The 24,578-nt window shown below is 37.9% G+C and overlaps 1 protein-coding gene across 28 annotated transcripts in view; it reads right to left on the bottom strand.

Annotated features, from left to right (window-relative positions):
• REPS2 (RALBP1 associated Eps domain containing 2) overlaps positions 1–24,578 on the bottom strand; it is a 246,625-nt gene that overhangs the window by 151,383 nt on the left and 70,664 nt on the right. For 22 of the 28 annotated variants that reach the window (XR_015158496.1, XR_015158495.1, XR_015158497.1 and 19 more), the window contains exons 3-4: positions 19,932–20,080; positions 17,116–17,242 (exon numbers count right to left, since the gene is read on the bottom strand). Coding sequence is in view for 23 of the 28 variants with exons in the window: in XM_086386766.1 (XP_086242892.1) it covers positions 17,116–17,242; positions 19,932–20,080 (276 nt within the window). In the remaining 5 variants the exon portion in view is untranslated. The remainder of the gene's footprint in view (positions 1–17,115; positions 17,243–19,931; positions 20,081–24,578) is intronic. The other 6 variants (XM_086386762.1, XM_086386767.1, XM_086386776.1 and 3 more) reach the window with 1 other exon arrangement.

Genomic DNA, 24,578 nt, shown 5'->3' with positions numbered 1-24,578 from the left:
GTTCACAAAGATTCCACCCAAAACTTATGAATTCACATTCAAACTGCTATAGTGTCTGCTCTTTGGGGAAGAACTAGTAATTAGTTTATACACAAAGGGTCACATAAGACAAACAAGGGCTCCCCTCATAGCTTAGTAAGTAAAGAATCTGCCTGCGATGCAGGAGACCCCGGTTCAATTTCTGGGTCAGGAAGATCTGTAGGAGAAGGGATAGGCTACCCACTCCAGTATTCTTGGGCTTCCCTTGTGGCTCAGCTGGTAAAGAATCCACCTGCAATGTGGGAGACCTGGGTTCGATCCCTGGGTTGGGAAGATCCCCTGGAGAAGGGAAAGGCTACCCACTCCAGTATTCTGGCCTGGAGAATTCCATGGACTAAGTTCACGGGGTCGCAAAGAGTCAGACACAACTGAGTGACTTTCACTTTCACTTTCTTTCACTTAAGACAACAAACCTTGGTGCCCCTGGGTACAATTTAACTGAACCATCTAAAGATAGTCAACAAAGTCATAATAAAGCAGGGAGATATTTACATCAGGTTAAGATTAGCAATAAATTGGAAAGGTGGAATAGTGTAAACCTAAACTGGGATAGAAAATAATGAGAGTAGTTAGAAAAGTGCCATGTTTTAAGTGTTCAACTTCTAAACATAAGGTAAATTCTATATATACCCTGCTATTTAGAATGCTTCCATTCATCATCCACACTCCCAAGAAGCAAGAAAGTGAGTATGAATTTTGAACATTAAGAATCAACATTATCATTTTGCTTATTTTTGAAAAATAAATGCCACTACCTTCTTTTCCTTATGGAAAGAATGTAAAACCAAATAGAGAAAAACATAAAAAGGAATAAATGCATTTTATATTTATTACTTTATCATTCAATAACCAAACTAAAAATAATTTTTCTACCTTTAAGAAAAGTTTTTAAGTCACAAAAATGAATGCATATTTTTCATTCCTTTTATTTCCAGAACACTTAATAACAACTTTCCCAATATGATACGAAAACAGTTAAACATAACCAGGCAATATTCAGCTCCAACATAAAGGGGAAATTATCACTCAAGATGAAACCATTTCTGATCTCTGTAGGTTAACAGTTCAGGTTTTTGGAAGTATATAAATAAGTAAAAGGCTTTCTTTCTATAGCTTCCTTATACATCAAATTAGGTAGAGACAGAACAGCAGCCTGTTGTGGCATCATCTTTAGCAGAGTTCGAACTTTTTAAAATAAAGAAGGTATAACAACAGGACATCAAGAACAACAAACCACTCTTGGGCTCACATCTGCTCTTTGTATTTCCTCCAAGGAAATGGAATACATTATTATACAATTATTATTAACACAATATTATAACATTAAATTACATTAAAACATAAAAATCACTGTCTGGAAAAATGCAAAGCAGATTTTCTGATGCTGCTAAGAATATATGAAAAACATAAAACCTGCAAAAGAAACATACATAGAGAATTCATAATCCAAATCTTAAAATATAAGTTTCAGATGGTAGGCAGGTGTTGTCCTCAAAGAAGGATTTTTAAGATCATTCCATTTTGAAGGATCATCAAATTTAACTCCTACTGAATGGTCTGAACCACAGCAAACTGTACCATGGCTGGGATACCAATGGTCATAAGCTTTCCCTGGGAAGCTGATCCCTCTGCCTCCCCTTAGAGGGAGGGAACTTCTACTGCTCAGGAAGGACACATGTAGGGGGAGGCTGACTGGCCCATGGCTCCAATCCCTCACCAACAATGGCCTTCCTTCCCTTTAAAGAGACAGACGTATCTTATCAATAAGGCTTAAATGAACACTGAGCCACATGGTGGGTCATTTTTCGAGAGGCCTGGCCTCAATGGCAGATTTTCTCTTCATACCCGTGTGGGAAGCGTGGGTTGGTCACACCTGCCTGTGACTGGAAAGATGAGTGTCTAAAACCTTCTGGTTACAAATCTTAGACACATGCTCCTATCAGTTGGTACCAGAGCTGATATTCAGGCCACTATCAGTCTGACTCCTGTCTCATTCCTCAACTGAAACTGAACTCAGGAGGCAAAAGATAGGTACTACTCATTGTCTCTACTCTTTCCCTCCCAAATAAAACCTGAAACATGCAACTCAATACAAAACAAATAATTCTTAGATCCCCTTATAAGAGGTTGAACAAGGAACTAGAAGTACCACCTTTCTCCAAGGGGAAGATTATAAAATGAACCTTAAAAGATTTCATCACTCTGAGATTCAGTGTCAAACTAGAACAGAGATCACAACTAACTGCCCAATAAAAACTCTCCATCTGCAGTCACCCACTGAATAATATCTAGAAGGTGACTTTCAAGAATACTTGAGCTTCAAAAACATAATGAGTACCATATTCTAGAAACACAAAAGAAAATACAAGGGAACATCTTAGCACCTACAATGTGCCAGGAATTGTGCTAGGAATAGACGTTTATATAATATTACTCATTTCATCCACAGAGCAAAATTCTAAGGCACACTTCATTTCATTTCACAGATAAGGGAAATTGAGGCTCAGAAAAGCAAAATACATAGTCATACAGGCTGGAAATGGAAAGAAATGAGAAATGTAGGCCTACCAAGTCTACCTTTAGGCCCAGGAGACCAACATCACAGCCCATGCTCTTAAGTGAGATGATACCTAGCACTGATACATAAGAATAAGATGCATAAGAAAAAGTAGAACAGACACTGATTTTAAAATAAGACTTTATACAGCAGAAGAAGCAGGTTTAAAGAGTCAAAAGTAGTTACCTCTGCATAGAAGAAATATATCTCAGCATAGCAATGAATAGCCCATATATGACAAACGCACAGCTAACATCAAACTTAATGGTAAAAAGCTGAAAGCATTTCCTCTAAGATCAGGAACAAGACAAGGATGTCCACTCCCACCACTTTCATTTAATGTACTTTTGGAAGTCCTGGCCATAGCAATCAGATAAGAAAAAGAAATAAAAGGAATCCAAATTGGAAAGAAGTAAAACTGCCACTGTTTGCAGATGACATGATACTACACACAGAAAATTCTAAAGATGAAACCAGAAAACTATTAGAACACATCAATTAATTTGGTAAAGTAGCAAGATTCAAAACTAATATGCAGAAATCTGCTGCATGTCTATACACTAACAATGAAGTATCAGAAAGAGAAATTAAAGAAACAACCCCACTCACCATCACATCAGAAAACAATAAAATATCTAGGAATAAACCTACCTATGGAAGCAAAAGACCTGTACTCAGAAAACTATAAGACACCAATGAAAGAAACTGAAGATGATACAAATGGAAATATATACCATGTTCTTACACTGGAAAAATAAATGCTGTTAAAATGACCATACTACCCAGGGCAATCTAGAAATTTAATGTAATCCCTATCAAATTACCAATGGATTTTTCATAGAACTAGAACAAAAAAAATTATATTTATATGAAAACAAAAAAGATCCCAAACAGCCAAAAACAATAATGAGAAAATCAGAATGGAGCTGGTGGAATCACACTTCCTCACTTCAGACTATACTACAAAGCTACAGTCATCAAAACAGTATGGCACTGGCACAAAGACAGACACACAGATCACTGGAACAGGATAGAAAACCCAGAAATAAACCCATGCACTTATGGTCAATTAATCTACAACAGAGGAGGCAAGAATATACAATGAAAAGACAGTCTTTTCAATAAGTGATCCTGAGGAAAGTAGACAGCTACATGTAAAAGAATGAAATTACAATATTCTCTAATACCATATACAAAAAAAACTCAAAATGGATTCAAGGCCAAAATTTAAGACCAGATACTGTAAAACTTTCAGGGGAAAATATAGGCAGGACACTCTGACATAAATCACAGCAATATTTTTTTGGATCCATCTCCTACAGTAGTGGAAACAAAAAGAAAAATTTAAAAATAAGACCTGGGACTTCCCTGGAGGTCCAGTGGCTAGGACTCTGTGCTCCTAGTGCCGGGGGGCCAGGTTCAATCCCTGGTCAGGGAACTAGGTCCCACATGCATGCTGCAATAAAGACTCAATGAAGACAAGAAACAATTTTTTTTTAAAAAAGGGCTCATCTTTTTAAATGGGACCTAATTAAACTCAGAAGTTTTTATACAATGAATGAAACAATAACATATACATACTACTAAATACAAAATAGATAAACAAGGACCTACTGTATAGCACAGGGAACTATATTCAATATCTTGTGATAACCTACAATGGAAAAGAATCTGAAAAAGGGGAGGAGCCAAGATGGCGGAGGAGTAGGACGGGGAGAACACTTTCTCCCCCACAAATTCATCAAAAGAGCATTTAAACATCGAGTAAATTCCACAAAACAACTTCTGAATGCCGGCAGAGGACATCAGGCACCCAGAAAAGCAACCCAACTCTTCGAAAGGAGGTAGGAAAAAATATTAAAAACAAAAAAAAAGAGACAAAAGAGGGAGGGACGGAGTTCCGTCCCGGGAAGGGAATCTTAAAAAGAGAGAAGTTTCCAAACACCAGGAAACCTTCTCACTGCCGAATCTGTGCCGAGCTTTGGAAGCACAGAGGGCAACATAACAGGGAGAAAAAATAAATAAACAATTAAAACTCGTAGATTGTGAGCCCTATGGTAACTCCCCCAGCGGAGAAGCAGCGCAGACACCTGCATCCGCCATTAGCAAGCCGGGGCTGGGCAGGGAGGCACGGCGTGGGCTGCATCGCTGAGAGTAAGAATCTGGCCTGAATACCCTGAGCGCTATCTGAGCGAAATAATTTGGGCTAGCAAACCAGACTGTGGGATATCTACCACGCGAAAAGCCAGCCCTAACCTAAGACCGCCAGGCCCGCGCACGGAACAAAGGACTGAACAGAGATAGCCAGCTGCAGATCTTCCCCCTCCGGTGACAGGCAGCCAGCAATCGCAGCCCCAGAGAGACATTATCTATAAAACTGTAAGCAGGCTTCTTTGCTAACTAAAACTTCTTGGGGGTCTGGATGGTCAACATCTGCCTGAGAAGGTGCGCCGGTTTTACACCCAGATAACCGAGTGGCGGGGAGGCGATAAGTCGCAGCATTGGCACTCGCCAAACACCTCATCACCTGAGCTGCTCGGACCTGGGAAGAGCACAAAACGCAGGCCCAACTGAGTCTGCGCCTCTGAGGACTACCCGAGTGCCTGAACCTGAGCGGCTTGGACCTGGGAGGTGCATGCAGCCCAGGGCCAGCCTCGGAGTGTCTCCGGCGGAACAACCTAGAGTCCGAGCAGTGTGGACAGGGAGGCTACACGCGCCGTGAGCGGGGGCAGACCCAGGGTGGATGAGGTACTGTGAGCCCACGCCAGTGTTATTTGTTTGCAGCATCCCTCCCTCCCTCCCCACAGCGCGACTGAACAAGTAAGCCTAAAAAAAAAAAAAAGTGTCCTCCACTGTGCCCTTTGTGTCAGGGCGGAAACCAGATACTGAAGAGACTAGCAAACAGAAGAAGATATAACAGAGGGAAATGCCTTGGAAGCTACAGGCAATAGATCAAAACCCTGTGGTTACTACGGACTACATAGGAAGGGGCCTATAGATCTTGAGAAATATAAATCTGACCAAGGAACTAGCCAAAAATGAACTGAACCCACAACACCCACAAAAAAAACCAAAAAAGTCCTAGATATATTTTTATTATTTTTACGATCATTCTTTCTTTTTTTTTTAATTAAAAAAAAAAATTTTTAAGTCCTCTATTGTTCCTTTAATTTTCACTTTTATAACCTATTACTTTGCAAAAAAAAAAAAGACCCTATTTTTTTCTTCTTCAGCAAACTTCATATATATATATTTTATAATTTTTTGACCTTGTTTTTTTGTTTTGTTTTGTTTTTTTGTTTTTTTTTTGCTTTTGTTTTTTTCTTCTTTTCTTTAACATTGTATTTTTGAAATTCCAAACTCTACTCTAGATTTTTAATTTTCGCTTTTTGGTATATGTTATCAATTTTGTACCTATAGTTTTTTTTTATATAATTTCTGTGACTTTTTTTTTTCTTCTTCTCTGTTTCTTTCTCTTCTTCTTTTATATAACATTGTATATCTGAAATTCCAAACTTTACTCTAGATTTTTAATTTATGCTTTTTGGTATTTGATATCAATTTTGTACCTGTATTTTCTTTATAATTTTTGTGACATTGTTCGCATTTGTTTGTTTGTTTTCTCTCTTTATTTTTCTTCTTCTTCTTTTTTTTTTTAACATTGTATTTTTGAAATTCCAAACTCTACTCTAGATTTTTAATTTTTGCTTTCTGGTATTAGTTATCAATTTTGTACCTGTACTTTCTTTATAATTTTCGCGACCTTGTTTGTTTTTGTTTGTTCGTTTTTTCTCTCTTTCTTTTCCTTCTTCTTTTCTTTAACATCGTATTTTTGAAATTCCAAACTCTACTCTAGATTTTTAATTTTTGCTTTCGGGTATTAGTTATCAATTTTGTACCTGTACTTTCTTTATAATTTTCGCGACCTTGTTTGTTTTTGTTTGTTCGTTTTTTCTCTCTTTCTTTTCCTTCTTCTTTTCTTTAACGTCATATTTCTGAAATTCCAAACTCTACTCTAGATTTTTAATTTTTGCTTTTATGTATTTGTTACCAATTTTGTACCTTTAAGGACCCAATCTTCAGGACCCATTTTTCACTAGGGAGTGAGATTACTGGCTTGACTGCTCTCTCTCCCTTTGGACTCTCCTTTTTCTCCACCAGGTCACCTGTGTCTCCTCCCTAACCCCTCTCTACTCTACCCAACTCTGTGAATTTCTGTGTGTTCCAGACGGTGGAGAACACTTAGGGAACTGATTACTGGCTGGATCTGTCTCCCTCCTTTTCATTCCCCCCTTTTTATCCTTCTGGCCACCTCTGTTACCTTCCTCCTTCTTCTCTTCTCTGTATAACCCCGTGAACATCTCTGAGTGGTCCAGTTGTGGAGTGCACATAAGGAAGTGACTACTGGCTAGCCCACTCTCTCCACTATTGATTCACCTCATCTCATTTGGGTCACCTCTAACTCCCTCCTCCCTCTTCTCTTCTCCATGTAACCCTGTAAACCTCTCTGAGTGACCCTCACTGTAGAGAAACTTTTCATCTTTAATGTAGATGTTTTATCAATGGTGCTGTATAGAAGGAGAAGTTTTGAAACTACTGTAAAAATAAGACCGATAACCAGAAGCAGGAGACTTAAGTCCAAACCCTGACTCCAGGGAACTCCTGACTCCAAGGAACATTAATTGACAGGAGCTCATCAAATGCCTCCATACCGACACTGAAACCAAGCACCACACAAGGGCCACTAAGTTCCAGGGCAAAACATACCAAGCAAATTCTCCAGCAACAAAGGAACACTGCCCTGAGCTTCAAGATACAGACTGCCCAAAGTCACCCCAAAACTACAGACATCTCATAACTCATTACTGGACATTTCATTGCACTCCAGAGAGAAGAAATACAGCTCCACCCACCAGAACACCGACACAAGCTTCCCTAACCAGGAAACCTTGACAAGCCACCTGTACAAACCCACACACACTGAGGAAACGCCACAATAAAGAGAACTCCACAAACTGCCAGAATACAGAAAGGACACCCCAAACTCAGCAATTTAAACAAGATGAAGAGACAGAGGAATACTCAGCAGATAAAGGAACAGGATAAATGCCCACCAAACCAAACAAAAGAGGAAGAGATAGGGAATCTACCTGATAAAGAATTCCGAATAATGATAGTGAAATTGATCCAAAATCTTGAAACTAAAATGGAATCACAGATAAATAGCCTGGAGACAAGGATTGAGAAGATGCAAGAAAGGTTTAACAAGGACCTAGAAGAAATAAAAAAGAGTCAATATATAATGAATAATGCAATAAGTGAAATTAAAAACACTCTGGAGGCAACAAATAGTAGAATAACAGAGGCAGAAGATAGGATTAGTGAATTAGAAGATAGAATGGTAGAAATAAATGAATCAGAGAGGATAAAAGAAAAACGAATTAAAAGAAATGAGGACAATCTCAGAGACCTCCAGGACAATATTAAAGGCTACAACATTCGAATCATAGGGGTTCCAGAAGAAGAAGACAAAAAGAAAGACCATGAGAAAATACTTGAGGAGATAATAGTGGAAAACTTCCCTAAAATGGGGAAGGAAATAATCACCCAAGTCCAAGAAACCCAGAGAGTCCCAAACAGGATAAACCCAAGGAGAAACACCCCAAGACACATATTAATCAAATTAACAAAGATCAAACACAAAGAACAAATATTAAAAGCAGCAAGGGAAAAACAACAAATAACACACAAGGGAATTCCCATAAGGATAACAGCTGATCTTTCAATAGAAACTCTTCAAGCCAGGAGGGAATGGCAAGACATACTTAAAATGATGAAAGAAAATAACCTACAGCCCAGATTATTGTACCCAGCAAGGATCTCATTCAAGTATGAAGGAGAAATCAAAAGCTTTTCAGACAAGCAAAAGCTGAGAGAATTCTGCACCACCAAACCAGCTCTCCAACAAATACTAAAGGATATTCTCCAGACAGGAAACACAAAAACGGTGTATAAACTTGAACCCAAAACAATAAAGTAAATGGCAACGGGATCATACTTATCAGTAATTACCTTAAATGTAAATGGGTTGAATGCCCCAACCAAAAGACAAAGACTGGCTGAATGGATACAAAAACAAGACCCCTACATATGTTGTCTACAAGAGACCCACCTCAAAACAGGGGACACATACAGACTGAAAGTGAAGGGCTGGAAAAAGATTTTCCATGCAAATAGGGACCAAAAGAAAGCAGGAGTAGCAATACTCATATCAGATAAAATAGACTTTAAAACAAAGGCTGTGAAAAGAGACAAAGAAGGTCACTACATAATGATCAAAGGATCAATACAAGAAGAAGATATAACAAGTATAAATATATATGCACCCAACACGGGAGCACCACAGTACGTAAGACAAATGCTAACAAGTATGAAAGGAGAAATCAACAATAACACAATAATAGTGGGAGACTTTAATACCCCACTTACACCTATGGATAGATCAACTAAACAGAAAATTAACAAGGAAACACAAACTTTAAACGATACAATAGACCAGTTAGACCTAATTGATATCTACAGGACATTTCATCCCAAAACAATGAATTTCACCTTTTTCTCAAGCGCACATGGAACCTTCTCCAGGATAGATCACATCCTGGGCCATAAAGCTAGCCTTGGTAAATTCAAAAAAATAGAAATCATTCCAAGCATTTTTTCTGACCACAATGCAGTAAGATTAGATCTCAATTACAGGAGAAAAACTATCAAAAATTCCAACATATGGAGGCTGAACAACACACTGCTGAATAACCAACAAATCACAGAAGAAATCAAAAAAGAAATCAAAATTTGCATAGAAACGAATGAAAATGAAAACACAACAACCCAAAACCTGTGGGACACGGTAAAAGCAGTCCTAAGGGGAAAGTTCATAGCAATACAGGCACACCTCAAGAAACAAGAAAAAAGTCAAATAAATAACCTAACTCTACACCTAAAGCAACTAGAAAAGGAAGAAATGAAGAACCCCAGGGTTAGTAGAAGGAAAGAAATCTTAAAAATTAGAGCAGAAATAAATGCAAAAGAAACAAAAGAGACCATAGTAAAAATCAACAAAACCAAAAGCTGGTTCTTTGAAAGGATGAATAAAATTGACAAACCATTAGCCAGACTCATCAAGAAACAAAGGGAGAAAAATCAAATCAATAAAATTAGAAACGAAAATGGAGAGATCACAACAGACAACACAGAAATACAAAGGATCATAAGAGACTACTATCAACAATTATATGCCAATAAAATGGACAACATGGAAGAAATGGACAAATTCTTAGAAAAATACAACTTTCCAAAACTGGACCAGGAAGAAATAGAAAATCTTAACAGACCCATCACAAGCATGGAAATTGAAACTGTAATCAAAAATCTTCCAGCAAACAAAAGCCCCGGTCCAGACGGCTTCACAGCTGAATTCTACCAAAAATTTAGAGAAGAGCTAACACCTATCCTGCTCAAACTCTTCCAGAAAATTGCAGAGGAAGGTAAACTTCCAAACTCATTCTATGAGGCCACCATCACCCTAATACCAAAACCTGACAAAGATGCCACAAAAAAAGAAAACTACAGGCCAATATCACTGATGAACATAGATGCAAAAATCCTTAACAAAATTCTAGCAATCAGAATCCAACAACACATTAAAAAGATCATACACCATGACCAAGTGGGCTTTATCCCAGGGATGCAAGGATTCTTCAATATCCGCAAATCAATGTAATACACCACATTAACAAATTGAAAAATAAAAACCATATGATTATCTCAATAGATGCAGAGAAAGCCTTTGAGAAAATTCAACATCCATTTATGATAAAAACTCTCCAGAAAGCAGGAATAGAAGGAACATGCCTCAACATAATAAAAGCTATATATGACAAACCCACAGCAAACATTATCCTCAATGGTGAAAAATTGAAAGCATTTCCTCTAAAGTCAGGAACAAGACAAGGGTGCCCACTTTCACCATTACTATTCAACATAGTTTTGGAAGTTTTGGCCACAGCAATCAGAGCAGAAAAAGAAATAAAAGGAATCCAAATTGGAAAAGAAGAAGTAAAACTCTCACTATTTGCAGATGACATGATCCTCTACATAGAAAACCCTAAAGATTCCACCAGAAAATTACTAGAAATAATCAATGACTATAGTAAAGTTGCAGGATATAAAATCAACACACAGAAATCCCTTGCATTCCTATACACTAATAATGAGACAACAGAAAGAGAAATTAAGGAAACAATTCCATTCACCATTGCAACGGAAAGAATAAAATACTTAGGAATATATCTACCTAAAGAAACTAAAGACCTATATATAGAAAACTATAAAACACTGGTGAAAGAAATCAAAAAGGACGCTAATAGATGGAGAAATATACCATGTTCATGGATTGGAAGAATCAATATAATGAAAATGAGTATACTACCCAAAGCAATTTATAGATTCAACGCAATCCCTATCAAGCTACCAACAGTATTCTTCACAGAGCTAGAACAAATAATTTCACAATTTGTATGGAAATACAAAAAACCTCGAATAGCCAAAGCGATCTTGAGAAAGAAGAATGGAACTGGAGGAATCAACCTACCTGACTTCAGGCTCTACTACAAAGCCACAGTTATCAAGACAGTATGGTACTGGCACAAAGACAGAAATATTGATCAATGGAATAAAATAGAAAGCCCAGAGATAAATCCACGCACATATGGACACCTTATCTTTGACAAAGGAGGCAAGAATATACAATGGATTAAAGACAATCTCTTTAACAAGTGGTTCTGGGAAATCTGGTCAACCACTTGTAAAAGAATGAAACTAGAACACTTTCTAACACCATACACAAAAATAAACTCAAAATGGATTAAAGATCTAAACGTAAGACCAGAAACTATAAAACTCCTAGAGGAGAACATAGGCAAAACACTCTCTGACATACATCACAGCAGGATCCTCTATGACCCACCTCCCAGAATATTGGAAATAAAAGCAAAAATAAACAAATGGGACCTAATTAACCTTAAAAGCTTCTGCACATCAAAGGAAACTATTAGCAAGGTGAAAAGACAGCCTTCAGAATGGGAGAATATAATAGCAAATGAAGCAACCAACAAACAACTAATCTCAAAAATATACAAGCAACTCCTACAGCTCAACTCCAGAAAAATAAATGACCCAATCAAAAAATGGGCCAAAGAACTAAATAGACATTTCTCCAAAGAAGACATACAGATGGCTAACAAACACATGAAAAGATGCTCAACATCACTCATTATCAGAGAAATGCAAATCAAAACCACTATGAGGTACCATTTCACACCAGTCAGAATGGCTGTGATCCAAAAGTCTACAAGCAATAAATGCTGGAGAGGGTGTGGAGAAAAGGGAACCCTCTTACACTGTTGGTGGGAATGCAAACTAGTACAGCCACTATGGAGAACAGTGTGGAGATTCCTTAAAAAACTGGAAATAGAACTGCCTTATGATCCAGCAACCCCACTGCTGGGCATACACACTGAGGAAACCAGAAGGGAAAGAGACACGTGTACCCCAATGTTCATCGCAGCACTGTTTATAATAGCCAAGACATGGAAGCAACCTAGATGTCCATCAGCAGATGAATGGATAAGAAAGCTGTGGTACATATACACAATGGAGTATTACTCAGCCATTAAAAAGAGTACATTTGAATCAGTTCTAATGAGGTGGATGAAACTGGAGCCTATTATACAGAGTGAAGTAAGCCAGAAGGAAAAACATAAATACAGTATACTAACGCATATATATGGAATTTAGAAAGATGGTAACAATAACCCGGTGTACGAGACAGCAAAAGAGACACTGATGTATAGAACAGTCTTATGGACTCTGTGGGAGAGGGAGAGGGCGGGAAGATTTGGGAGAATGGCAATGAAACATGTAAAATATCATGTAGGAAATGAGTTGCCAGTCCAGGTTCGATGCACGATGCTGGATGCTTGGGGCTGGTGCACTGGGATGGCCCAGAGGGATGGTATGGGGAGGGAGGAGGGAGGAGGGTTCGGGATGGGGAACACATGTATACCTGTGGTGGATTCATTTTGATATTTGGCAAAACTAATACAATTATGTAAAGTTTAAAAATAAAATAAAATTAGAAAAAAAATTTAAAAAAAAAAGTAAAAAAAAAAAAAGAATCTGAAAAAGGACACATACACATATATATATCACTTTGCTGAACACTGAAACATTGTAAATCAACTGTACTTTAAAAAATAAATGTAAAAAAAAAAGAAAGAAAGAAAGGTAGTTGCCTCTAGAAACCAGAAACAAGTTGAGTCAGAAGGAGAAGTATTACTGTGATTTAAACATTATTTTTAAAAATACAGATGGCAACTTCTGCCTCTGAGGGTTGTGGTAAGTAGAAAACAGTGCACACAAAGAACTTGGAATGATGCATGGCACTTAAGTCTTATCCAGTGAGCATCAGCTATAGCTACATCCAGCAAAGGAGGTGAGCAGGCACCCAGGAGAGAGGCAGAAGAGGGGCTCTGAATCACAGACTGTCCAAAGATGCTGCTGCTGCTAAATCACTTCAGTTATGCCCGACTCTGTGCGACTCCATAGACGGCAGCCCACCAGGTTCCCCCATCCCTAGGATTCTCCAGGTAAGAACACTGGAGTGGATTGCCATTTCCTTCTCCAATGCATGAAAGTGAAAAGTGAAAGTGAAGCTGCTCAGTCGTGTCCGACTCTTAGCGACCCCATGGACTGCAGCCTACCAGGCTCCTCCATCCATGGGATTTTCCAGGCAGGAGTACTGGAGTGGGGTGCCATTGCCTTCTCCTGATTTAAAACGTACACATATGCCCCATTAGCCAGAAATCATGGCAGAATCTTGGACAGAAAAACAACCCTAGAAAATGTATTCCTAGAAAATTTTCCTAGCAGCAGAACTCATTTCTGAAAATGTATAAATTCAAGTTTAGGGATCATGATGTAGGAGAAAAACCAGGAAGGGGTAACAGAAACTTAGAAAACAATGTTTCAAGAATAAAAGAGTGCCCACAATAAAATGTCACTTCACATGTAACAGAATAGCTAAGATTAAAAACACTGAAGAAAGAAACCAGAGTACCAAGTGCTGGCAAGAACACTGAACTCTTATACATTGCCTATGGGAGTATGCAGTCACTTGGTGAAACTCTTTAGCAGTTTCTTACACCTACCCTAAGGTGCATCAATTCCACTCCCAGGTGCCAGAGAAATGACATATGTCACAAAAAGACTCATACCCAAGTGTTCACAGCATCCTTATTCATAACAGCCAATGCTGGAAATAACCTAAATATTCATCAACAGAAGAATGGATCATCACTCCATGATACATTCATACAGTGGAACAACACTGAGTAATATATTAACGGGAACAAACTGCTAAGACACATAACATGAAGAATCTCAACCACTGTGCTGAGGAAAAGACACCCAAGAGTACGGTCATTCACTATGATTCCATTTATATGAGTTTCTAGAAGAAGCAAAACTAATCCACAGTGATAAAAATCAGCACTATGTTTTCATGGGGGAGGCAGGGAGCAGAGAGAAAGTGACTGGGAAAGGGGCATCTCTGAGGTGGCAGAAATATTGGTTCTAATGTCAGGCAGACTTTTTATTGAAGTATACAGTTGATTACAATACACTTTTAGCATAGTGATTACAGTATTTTTATAGATTATATTCCATTTAAAGTTATTTTAAAATAATTGCTATATCTCCCTGTGCTGCCTAATATATCCTTGCAGCTTATGTATTTTATACATAGTAGTTTGTACCTCTTAAATGAACCATTATTTTTGTTTTGGCTGCACTGGGTCTTCATTGCTTTTGCATGGGCTACTCTCTTCATTGCAGTGCTCAGGCTCAGTAGTTGTGGCATGCAGGCTCTAGAGTTTGGGCTCAGTAGTTGTGGTACCTGGGTTTAGTCTCTCCATGGCATATGGAATCTTCCTGAACTAAGGATCAAACTCATGTTCCCTGCACTAGCAGTGGATTCTTATCTACTGTGCCACCAGGGAAGTCCAAGTAGTTTGTACCTATTAATCCCCTACTCCCTCCACTTTCAACCACTAGGTTTGTTTTCTGTATCTGTGAGTAGGTTTCTGTCTTATTAAATTTATTCACCTATTTTATTTTTTGGATTCTACATATAAGTGATAGCATTTCTCTTTCTCTGCCTTATTTCACTAAGGATAATACCCTTTAGATCCATCCATGTTGTTACAAATGGTAAAATTTCAATCTTTTTTATGATTCAATATTCCATTGTGTATATGTATGAACGTGTATCTTCTTTCTTCATTCATCTGTTGATAGACACTTAGGTTGCTCCTGTATCTTGGCTATTGTAAATAATACTGCTCAGAACACTGGGGTGCATGTAGTTTTTCAAATTTGTGCCTTTATTTTTTTTAGATATATACTCAGCAGTAGAACTGCTGTATCATATGGTAAGAAAATACTTTATCCATGATAAAAGTGGTAGATACTTGGGTATATCCATTTGTTAAAACTCAAATTGAAGATTTTAAACATGTGCATTTTATCACATGTAAATTTTAGCTCACGTTTTTTAAAAAGTCTAAGAAAGAATGAAAGCATGGACAACCATGACACAAGCTGCTAAAAGTCAACAACAAAGAAGAGAAGCAGGTTGTTTCCTTGACACTAGGGGAATGAAAGCCAAATTTGAATGGAATGAGGAGAAAATTGAGTATGAAGGAGAGAAAGCTGGTACAGACAGGTTTTTTAAGGAGTAACAACCAAAAAAAGACAGGGTAGAACCTGGTGACTCAGTAGAACAAAAATGACGCACCTTTGAATTAAAAACCAAAAACTAGGCACCATGCTAGGCACTGGACTCCAACTTCCAAAACTAGATGAAATTAAGAAAAAAAATCCACTTCTAAAAACAGGGAAATGTGGCAGGAGAGACTACAAGAGAAATATGAAGAATTCTCAATCCCATTTCATTTTCAGACACCAATGGCACACTCAAGTTCCAGGGGAGTGATTTTTCATTCCTATTCCCTTACACTCATGTTCTTGCTTATCCTCACAACAGCCCTATAGGATACTATTACTCTGTTTCAAAAGAAAAGAAGAAAATCATGGTTCAGAGTAGTAAGTAGCTTGCCCAAAGTCACATGGCTAGTCACATAAACCCTCATCTTCTGATTCCAATCAAAAGATTTTCCCAGGACTTCCCTGGTGACACAGTAGATAGGAATCTGCCTGCTAATGCAGGAGATATGTGTTTGATCCCTGGTCCAGGAAGATTCCACATACCACAGGGCAACTAAGCCCATGAGCCACAACTGCTGAGCCTGAGAGCTGCAACTACTGAAGCTCATATGCCTAGACCCTGTACTCCACAACAAGAGAAGCCACCACAGTGCGAAGCCCGAGTACCACAACAAAGAGTAGTCCCCGCTTGCTGCAGCTAGAGAGTCTGTGCAAAGCAACAAAGACCCAGCGCAGCCAAAAAGAAAGAAAGAAAAACTAAAGAAAAAAAGATTTTCTCATTATGCCATACCTGCTTCTTTCAGCAAGATCATAGCCTCTCTTTAGTTCGGTCTAGCACACTTTTATCTGTGTCCCTCTAGAAGTCATCACTATTTTCAATGCAGCAAAAACCTGCAGAAACTGGGTCATTTTCAGTTACAGCTCACAGAATAAAAAGGGTGGGGGGATACAGATATTCAATTCTAGAATACCTATAAAGGTCATATCTTCAGCTAGGAGCCTGAACTCCACAAGGACAAGATGCTGCAGTGAATTTGTGGAGCTTTAAGCACTGCAGCCTAGGCAGCCAACTGTACAAGTCATTCTCAGAACCAACTAACGTATTTTACCACTAACATAGCCAACGTAACACAAATGTGAGCAAGCAAGCAAGGCCACAATTGGGTACTTCACACACCTCAACACAATGCTTCCCCTGGCATTTCTCTTATTATTTTTATTCTCAAGCACAAGAGCTAAATATTTTCACTCATGTGCTCAGTATTTAAAGGTTGAATCAATTCTTCTGCAGAATTCTATTTTTTAAGTAGTTTCATGAGAGCAGGTATCATATAAATATGTTTGGTATGTTTGCAGAAAGGAATAAGAATTCCAAAACAATACAAATTCTTCATGTGCAATGTTCCTGTGTAATGAAATTTGTAAATGAAGGATTAAATCATCTAAATCATTATCTACAAGTCTAAAGATGAACTAGTTTGTAGAACAGAAAACAAGGCATTACTAATATAGATTTCATTTTATGTTTTTTTTTAAACCTTGCTTGAGAGTATGAAATTAAATTGAGTCTGGTTTACAGAGCCAGAGATAAGTCAGGAGACTCAGAAACTGGTCACATTGCTGACTGATAGAGGAAAGTGTCTCTAAGATACTGCCTGGGACAGCTGGCCTCTTACCTGAATGCATCTGCTCCGTGCTGCTCCGCAGTTTGCTGTAGCCATGGCTCAAGGGCACCCTCTGGTAATGAGGCGGGGAAGAAGGAGGGGAGGCAAGAGGTGACATCGAGGGAGACTGCGTTTCCTGCTTCAAAGAACCAGAGCAGAATTCAGAGGGAATCACTCAAGGAGCCTGGTGCTCTGAGCTGCAGTTATGAAGTATAATGCAACTCTATTGCCAGTAAGCCGACTGCTTTAACAAATGAAGATATTTTCTCAAAAATGCGGCTTGGTTAAAAAGCACTGTCTGAGGATTCAAAAGTCTCCCAGAGAACAGTCTCACCAGAACTCAGTTACCTAAATTACTAAAACAAGCCTGACACACTTCCAGTTACTCCAATAATACTTTCCTTGGGAAAACAGAAGACAACTGATCACATGAAATAACATTCATACTCTACAATTTTGATCTCTTTGTGAATAGATTCAATTTTCATTCATTAATAAAGGCTCTTATTTCCTGGATCTACACTTATCAAGTCTTCCAAAAATGTGGATATTTTAAAAATATTTTAAATGGTAATGCTAAATATTCTTGGAGCTGACTAGCCAAAGTAAAATGTCAACTTTTTTTATACTGAGAAATTCCAAAACAATTCATTATGGGTAAACTCCAACTAGCCTACTCCTAAACACTAGGATGGCACCTTAATAAAGTACAAATCTCAATTCGAACGTGAACTTTATGTAGGACCACAGGCGAGACAAGCTATTATTACTTGGCTTTTTACTATTACTCGACTACTGGGTTTCCTCTCTTTTTTTTTTAATGCTACTAATAGACTGGTAACAAGGAAACCATACTTTTTATCAGCATAGAGACTATATATGTGTTCTTACTCAAAAATAATAATAATAGTAATTCAATCTGAGATACCAATCAAGTACTCTTTTTCAAGTAAAAGAAAAGAATATTTGCTTTGAATTATAAGTTCACAGCCACAGACTGGGTGGGCCTAGCATAAATCCAGACTGAAGCGAAAGGATGTGTCCTCAGTGACACAGCCAGGGGATGGGCCTGAAAAGTTCCCAGAGCATCAATCATCCTGGGATAGTGGGCCCTCATTTCTCTCCAAACACTGGTGGGAAAACATGCCAAAGAGTACTGGCTGAAGATTCTGATACAGGCATACCTCATTTCACAGCTATTACTTTAAAAAAACAAAAAACAAAGTTTATGGCAACCCTGCATCAAGCAAGTCTACCAGCACCGCTTTTCCAATAGCATTTGCTCACTTCATGTCTCTGTGTCACATTTTGACAATTCTTAACAATATTTCAAACATTTTCATTATTATCATATTTTATGGCAATGTGTAATCAGTGAGGTTTGATGTTACTATTACTTGCTAAGATGGTAAGTTAGCAGTTTTTAGCAATAAAGCACTTTTTTAAATAAGATATATACATTACAGTTTTTTAGCCACAATGCTATTGCACACTTAGTAGACCACACTCCTCTGTCCATGGGATTTTCCAGGCAAGAGTACTGGAGTGGGTTGCCATTTCCTTCTCCAGAAGATCTTCCCGATCCAGGGATTGAACCCAGGTTTCCCACATTGTGAGCAAGACGCTTTACCATCTGAGCCACCAGGAAGTCCTTAGTAGACTACAGTATAGTGTAAATCTAACTTTTGTAAGCACCAGGAAACCAAAAACTCGTGTGACTACTGCAGTGGTCTGAAACTGAACCCGCACTGTGGCCAAGGTATGCCTGTTCTCCTTTTTATTTAAGTCCCTGAAGAACTAGTTTAAAATGTATGAGAATTAGGACATTATCCAACAGAACATGCTATATGTCACTTAAATATGAAATTTCTGCAACAATACTTCAAATATCCAGCATTATTAGCATGAACCATATACATCAGTTTTCCAACTTAATCCTTTAATAGTCATTGCATTTGAAAAGCATTTTTTTTTTGGTCTTTCTAAAACATGACAAATTTCTTTTCCATACAGAAGGTACTACGTTGAATATGATTTGACTTTTCTGCATAATTTAGTATCTTCATTGTAAGTACCTCGATGCCCTGAGTGCTCACTAATGTGTAAGTCTATTTTACCTCTTATTGACAGACTCACTCATCTGGAATTTTACACTGTTCTCTCTACTCATCACTATCTGACTATTGCAATTAGTGGTCTAATTTTAAAAGCCTGTCCACCCTATTCTTGTTCCTGACCTGTACATGTAAAGGCAGCATTTCCCAAGATGGCCCTCCAAACACGCTCCCCAAGAAGGGATTTCCCTGGTGAAAGAAGTTTAGTACATGCCAATCTCCAGGTCTCTTTATTGCAGGACTTGTCAGGGCCTTTACTGTGCTAATGTGCACCGTGAATGTCTAAGACAGAGAATTTAGCCTTTCCCCCAAGAATAAGGCATGAAACAGCATTCCCCAACCACATTTAACCAGAGAAACCAGATTTTTTGGAAGAAAGCACTTATTAAAAACTCCTAGAAGTTACATTTCAAAGAATGCATTTGGAAATGGTGGTTAGATAAATCAAATAAGTGTGTTAAAGCAGTAGCCTTACTTGAGACACAATTCTACATTAAAGTAAGCTCTAAATGGCCCATAGATGGCTCATGGTAATTGCTATGCATCAGCCTCTTCTTCTTGCTAAAAGGAAACTTTATAGGCACACTCCAAGCCTATAATTGTATCCCAGATGGTGCAATTCAAGGAACTGGAAGTCTGACAGCAGCTATGAGGCACTGCTCTGTGAGGGTTCATGGTCAGAAGCAAACAGACTTGCCTGATCAGACTATTTACCTGTTTATCCTCATCGTCGATTCTTTTGAAGGTATTTTTTTCTGTGATTAAATATGGAATCTGAACTTTAGTTCCATGCAGCTCAGCTGTGTTCCCAAACCGGATTTCAGCATCAGTCTTTGACATCATAAAGCGAGGCAGCGGCAGTTCTTTAGGAGCAGAATCAAAGAAGCTCAAGTGAGATTTTATTTGAAAACTGCAAAAAGGGGAACTCAATGGCCAAAAGATGAGTCACTTTTGAGGAAAAATTCCAGAGCACTAAATATAGATTAAATCTGATTTCAACACAATAAAGACTCCTATAATAATGTCATGATAGAAAAATGCTACAGTTTAGCAAGGTATCTTGGCTCAACATTTTTAAATGCTGTCCAATCATTCTAGAACAAATTCAGGTTTTGGACAGATCTCCCATGTCGGCCTTTAGTTTGGCACCAAGAAAAGGGACGTGACATTGTAGAAATCAGTATCAAGTGACAACAGTAGCAGGCAAAACTTATATAGTGTTTATTATATGCCAGAGATTATATTAAGATCTGTAAATAGTAACTCATTTAATCCTCACAACTCGCTACAGTAAGATGATCATTACCCTTCTTTTACAGATGTGGACTCAGACAGGAAGGAGCTAAGATGACACATCGTATCTGTGGCAGAGCTGGCTCTTCACAAGTCAGTGCTGCTGCCCTATAGAAAGGCCCCTCATTCTCAGGGCAAACTTACTGGATACAACACGTTCTCATCCTATGTTATTGCTCAAGGAATTTTCACACACAATCTCTAGTTGTCTTTTTGTAATGGAATAAGGAAAATGGCATCAAGTTAGAGCAATCAATCCAACATTCAGTCAAATTCTACTCTCAAAACCATTAGCCACACTCAATACCACAAAGAGCTGAAATGCAACAGTCTGGTGTATTTACTTACCTTTCAAATTTCTGACAAAACTATTCTGAAAACAGAAATGATACTTTGGCACACTTCAAGTTCTCAGCACAGCAAATCACACACAATAACACAGCACAAAGAACACCAAAAATGGGTATAATATTCTGGATTAGGCATAATGATTTGCATCTGGATTCATTGTTTAGGATAATATTCATCAGTGTGCCTTTGCCTTCCCTTAGCTTGCTCTTCCAAAAACACAGCTGCACTTCCAATGATTGCTGCTGTGTTACAGCCAGAAAACATCTTAGCAACGGCAAGCAGTATCTTAGCTCCCCAGGCAAAGAAGGCCCCTGGTTCTCTAATATCCACATCATGTTTATTTTTAGTTGCTATGTCCACATTCAATTCAAAGAAGTAGGCAATATGACAAATCCCTGCGTGATCAATCAGCCAAGAGCCCAAGAGACATGAAGAGAATAACCAATCTGGAAAATTAAACCAAGACTTTCCCCTAAAGAGACAATGGCCACCATTTTTAATATTTTATTATTTCCTAACCCTGGCAGCTCTTCAGCACTCAAGGCAGGACTGGACTTCAAAAGAAAGAAGGAAAGAGAAAAGAAAGTCTAGATTCTCAGTAAATCAAATATGAGCTAATCCTATGGTTCTCTTCTCAGAAAGGTATTTATTACAGCTCAGTCTGCAAAAAAGATCTTAAAAAACTGAACAAGATCACATAAAATAACTTGTACTCTAATCTGCCCACAAAAGGATGACGCTACTTACAAGCCCTATCTGGAAAAAGAAGAAAAAAAAAGGAAATGTTCAGCATTTGTAAGCTCCCTGACCAGTGTTTCACTGGTATTTAACAGATAACTCCAGGAACAATGGAACACAAACCTGGTTGGTGAATATCAACTATTACACTAGGGCCCCCAGCTGTCCTTTAGGACACTGTCATATCACAAATTCTCCTTCCCTGGCTATGGCATTTCTCCAGAATTGTTCACCTGGGAAAGAATCTCCCTCCCTCAGACAGCAAAAGACAAAATACAGCTGAATTTCTCTCATACGTTCTTTGTTTACAAGGCTTTAAACAACTTTTACTTAACAGAATTGTAACCATATATAATGATATTCCTATTATTGAAAACTAATGAAATGCTATTTTTCTTAAGGTGGTGCAAGCTTTTTTTTATGCTACAAGCTTTTTAAAAGTGAAAAGCAAAACTATAGTTTGTCAACATTCAGTCTAAATGTTGTTTCATAGTCATACGTACAGCAAATTTAATAGCAAAACTTTATTAAAAAATTACTAAAGTACCTACTATCCAGTGATATATGTCAAGTAATCACAGGAGAAGATCTATCTGCAGTAATTGGTTAGAATCTTTTCTCCCAAACTGAATTAAATTAGCACACAGGAAACAAATTAAGAGTTCAAATAAAATACTGACGGGGCCAAGGACACAATGAGCACAGCAATCATTTGTCTCATAATGCTATCTTAGGCTGTATTCTTTGAACACAGAAATGCTTTGTATATTAAATAGAAATGACTATTTTCCCCTTCCACAAAGAAAATTATGTCTCTGCTTTTTTAAACATGTGATCCTCTAAGGGAAAAATCCTTTGTTTTCCCATGTTTGATGGAGTCATGAATATTAGAAATACATCAATCTCCTCAATTCATTAGAAAAAACATAAGCAGCATAAATACAGTAATAAAAGATTAATTACAAAGAGGCAGCTGCTGTGCACTGTCCTCAAAAGACCCTGATACTGGGAAAGATTGAAGGTGGGAGAAGGGGACGACAGAGGATGAGATGGTTGGATAGCATCACCAACTCAAAGGACATGAGTCTGAGTAAACTCCGGGAGTTGGTGATGGAGAAGGAGGCCTGGCATGCTGCAGTCCATGGGGTCACAGAGTTGGATATGACTGAGCGACTGAACTGAACTGAGAAATATAATCTCAGCCACATGTATCATTGTAAATTGTATAGTAGCTACATTAACAACAACAAAAAAATGTTAAGTGAAGAAACCAGTGAAAAAATACAAATACTGCGTGGTTTCACTTACATGACGGATCAATCGTCAAACTCACGGGAACAGAAGGTAGAACAGTGGATGCCAGAGGCTGGAGGGAAGGGGACTGGGGAGTTGTTTAATGGGGGTGGCGTTTCCACCTTGCAATGTAGGCAGACTGGTTGCACAGCAATGTGTATATACTTAACACTAATGAACTGTATACTTAAAAATGGTTAAGATGATTTTATATTATGTATGTTCTGTCACAACTAAAATTTTTCAACTTAAAAAAAGCAAAAAACAGAGGCGAAATTAATTTGGTATATTTTAACCCAATGTTATCAATGACAGCATGTAAACAAGATAAAAAATTAATATAACAGTTTACATTCTCTTTTCAGGCTAATGCTTTAAACCCCATGTGTACTTACCTATACCACAGACCTCAATTCAGATACACCACATTTCAGGCACTCAGGAGCTGCAGTAGTATGGCTACTGGCTGCCCTACTGGAAAAGCACAGTTTGGCTGATGGTTGCTATGAAGCAATATGGACCACTATGGCCAGAGATCTAGATTTTTACTAAGAAATACTATAATGTTAAAAATCAACAAATAATTGATTTCTTCTTAAATTATGTAAGGAGTATTTTGTATGGAGGGATGATGATGATGTACACACAGCTTAAGTATTTGAAGACTTTTAAAATTTTATTTATTTTTGGCCATGCTGGGTCTTCATTGCTGCAGGCTTTTCTCTAGTTGCAGCAAGGGTTTCTCATTGCAGTGGATTCTCTCGTTGCAGAGCACAGATTCTAGGGAGCACATGCTTCAGCAGTTGTGGCTCCCAGACTAGAGCACAGGCTCAATAGTTGTGGTGCACAGGCTTAGTTGCTCGACAGCATGTGGAATCTTCCCAGATCAGGGATCAATTCTGTGTCTCCTGCATTGGCAGGCAGATTCTTTACCACTGAGCTACCAGGAAGCCTCATTTGAAGACTTCTAACAAATGTATATACAACCTCATAACAAATACCCAAATTGCTTTCTAGTTAATCACCTCCCCTTGTCCCACTGAGCAATGTATTCTAATTTCTAAATCCACAGATAACCTTTGCCACTATAGAACTTCACATAATGGAATCATACAATATTAATCTTTGTGACTAGCTTTTCTGATAACACTTTGTGATAATCATCCAGCGTACAACATAATCATCTAAAGACATAGTTCATTCTTTTTCACTGCTATGGAGTAATCCACTTTTACGAATATACTAAAATTTTTTAAACCCAGTCTCTGTGATGAACATTTGGGTTGTTTTCAGTTTGGAGTCATTATGAATATAGCTGCTGTGAACAGTCTTATAAATTACTTTTGAGAGACATGAATTCATCAATCTTGGGATATATCTATGAGCCACATTCAACCTGCTGTCTATTTCCATATAGCTTGAGTACTATATAGTAGTAGTATAAGTATAAACTATGTACAAAATAAGCTACAAGCATGTATTATACAACACAGGGAACATAGCCAATATTTTATAAGTATAAATGGAGTATAACCTTTAAAACCTGTGTGTGAATCACTATATCATATGCCTGTAACTTACATAATACTATACATCAAAGTATACTTCAGTTTTAAAAAATAGTATTTTCATTAAAAAACATTAGGTTTTATATTTTGAATGCTTGGAAAACATCAAAAGAAAAAT

The sequence above is a fragment of the Bos grunniens genome, chromosome X (assembly GCF_055505025.1).
Source record: "Bos grunniens cultivar Pamir isolate PY7600 chromosome X, Bosgru_T2T1.0, whole genome shotgun sequence".
NCBI lineage: Eukaryota > Metazoa > Chordata > Mammalia > Artiodactyla > Bovidae > Bos > Bos grunniens.
Note: the sequence above shows the minus strand (reverse complement) of the source record. Positions and strands in the feature narration are given on the sequence as shown.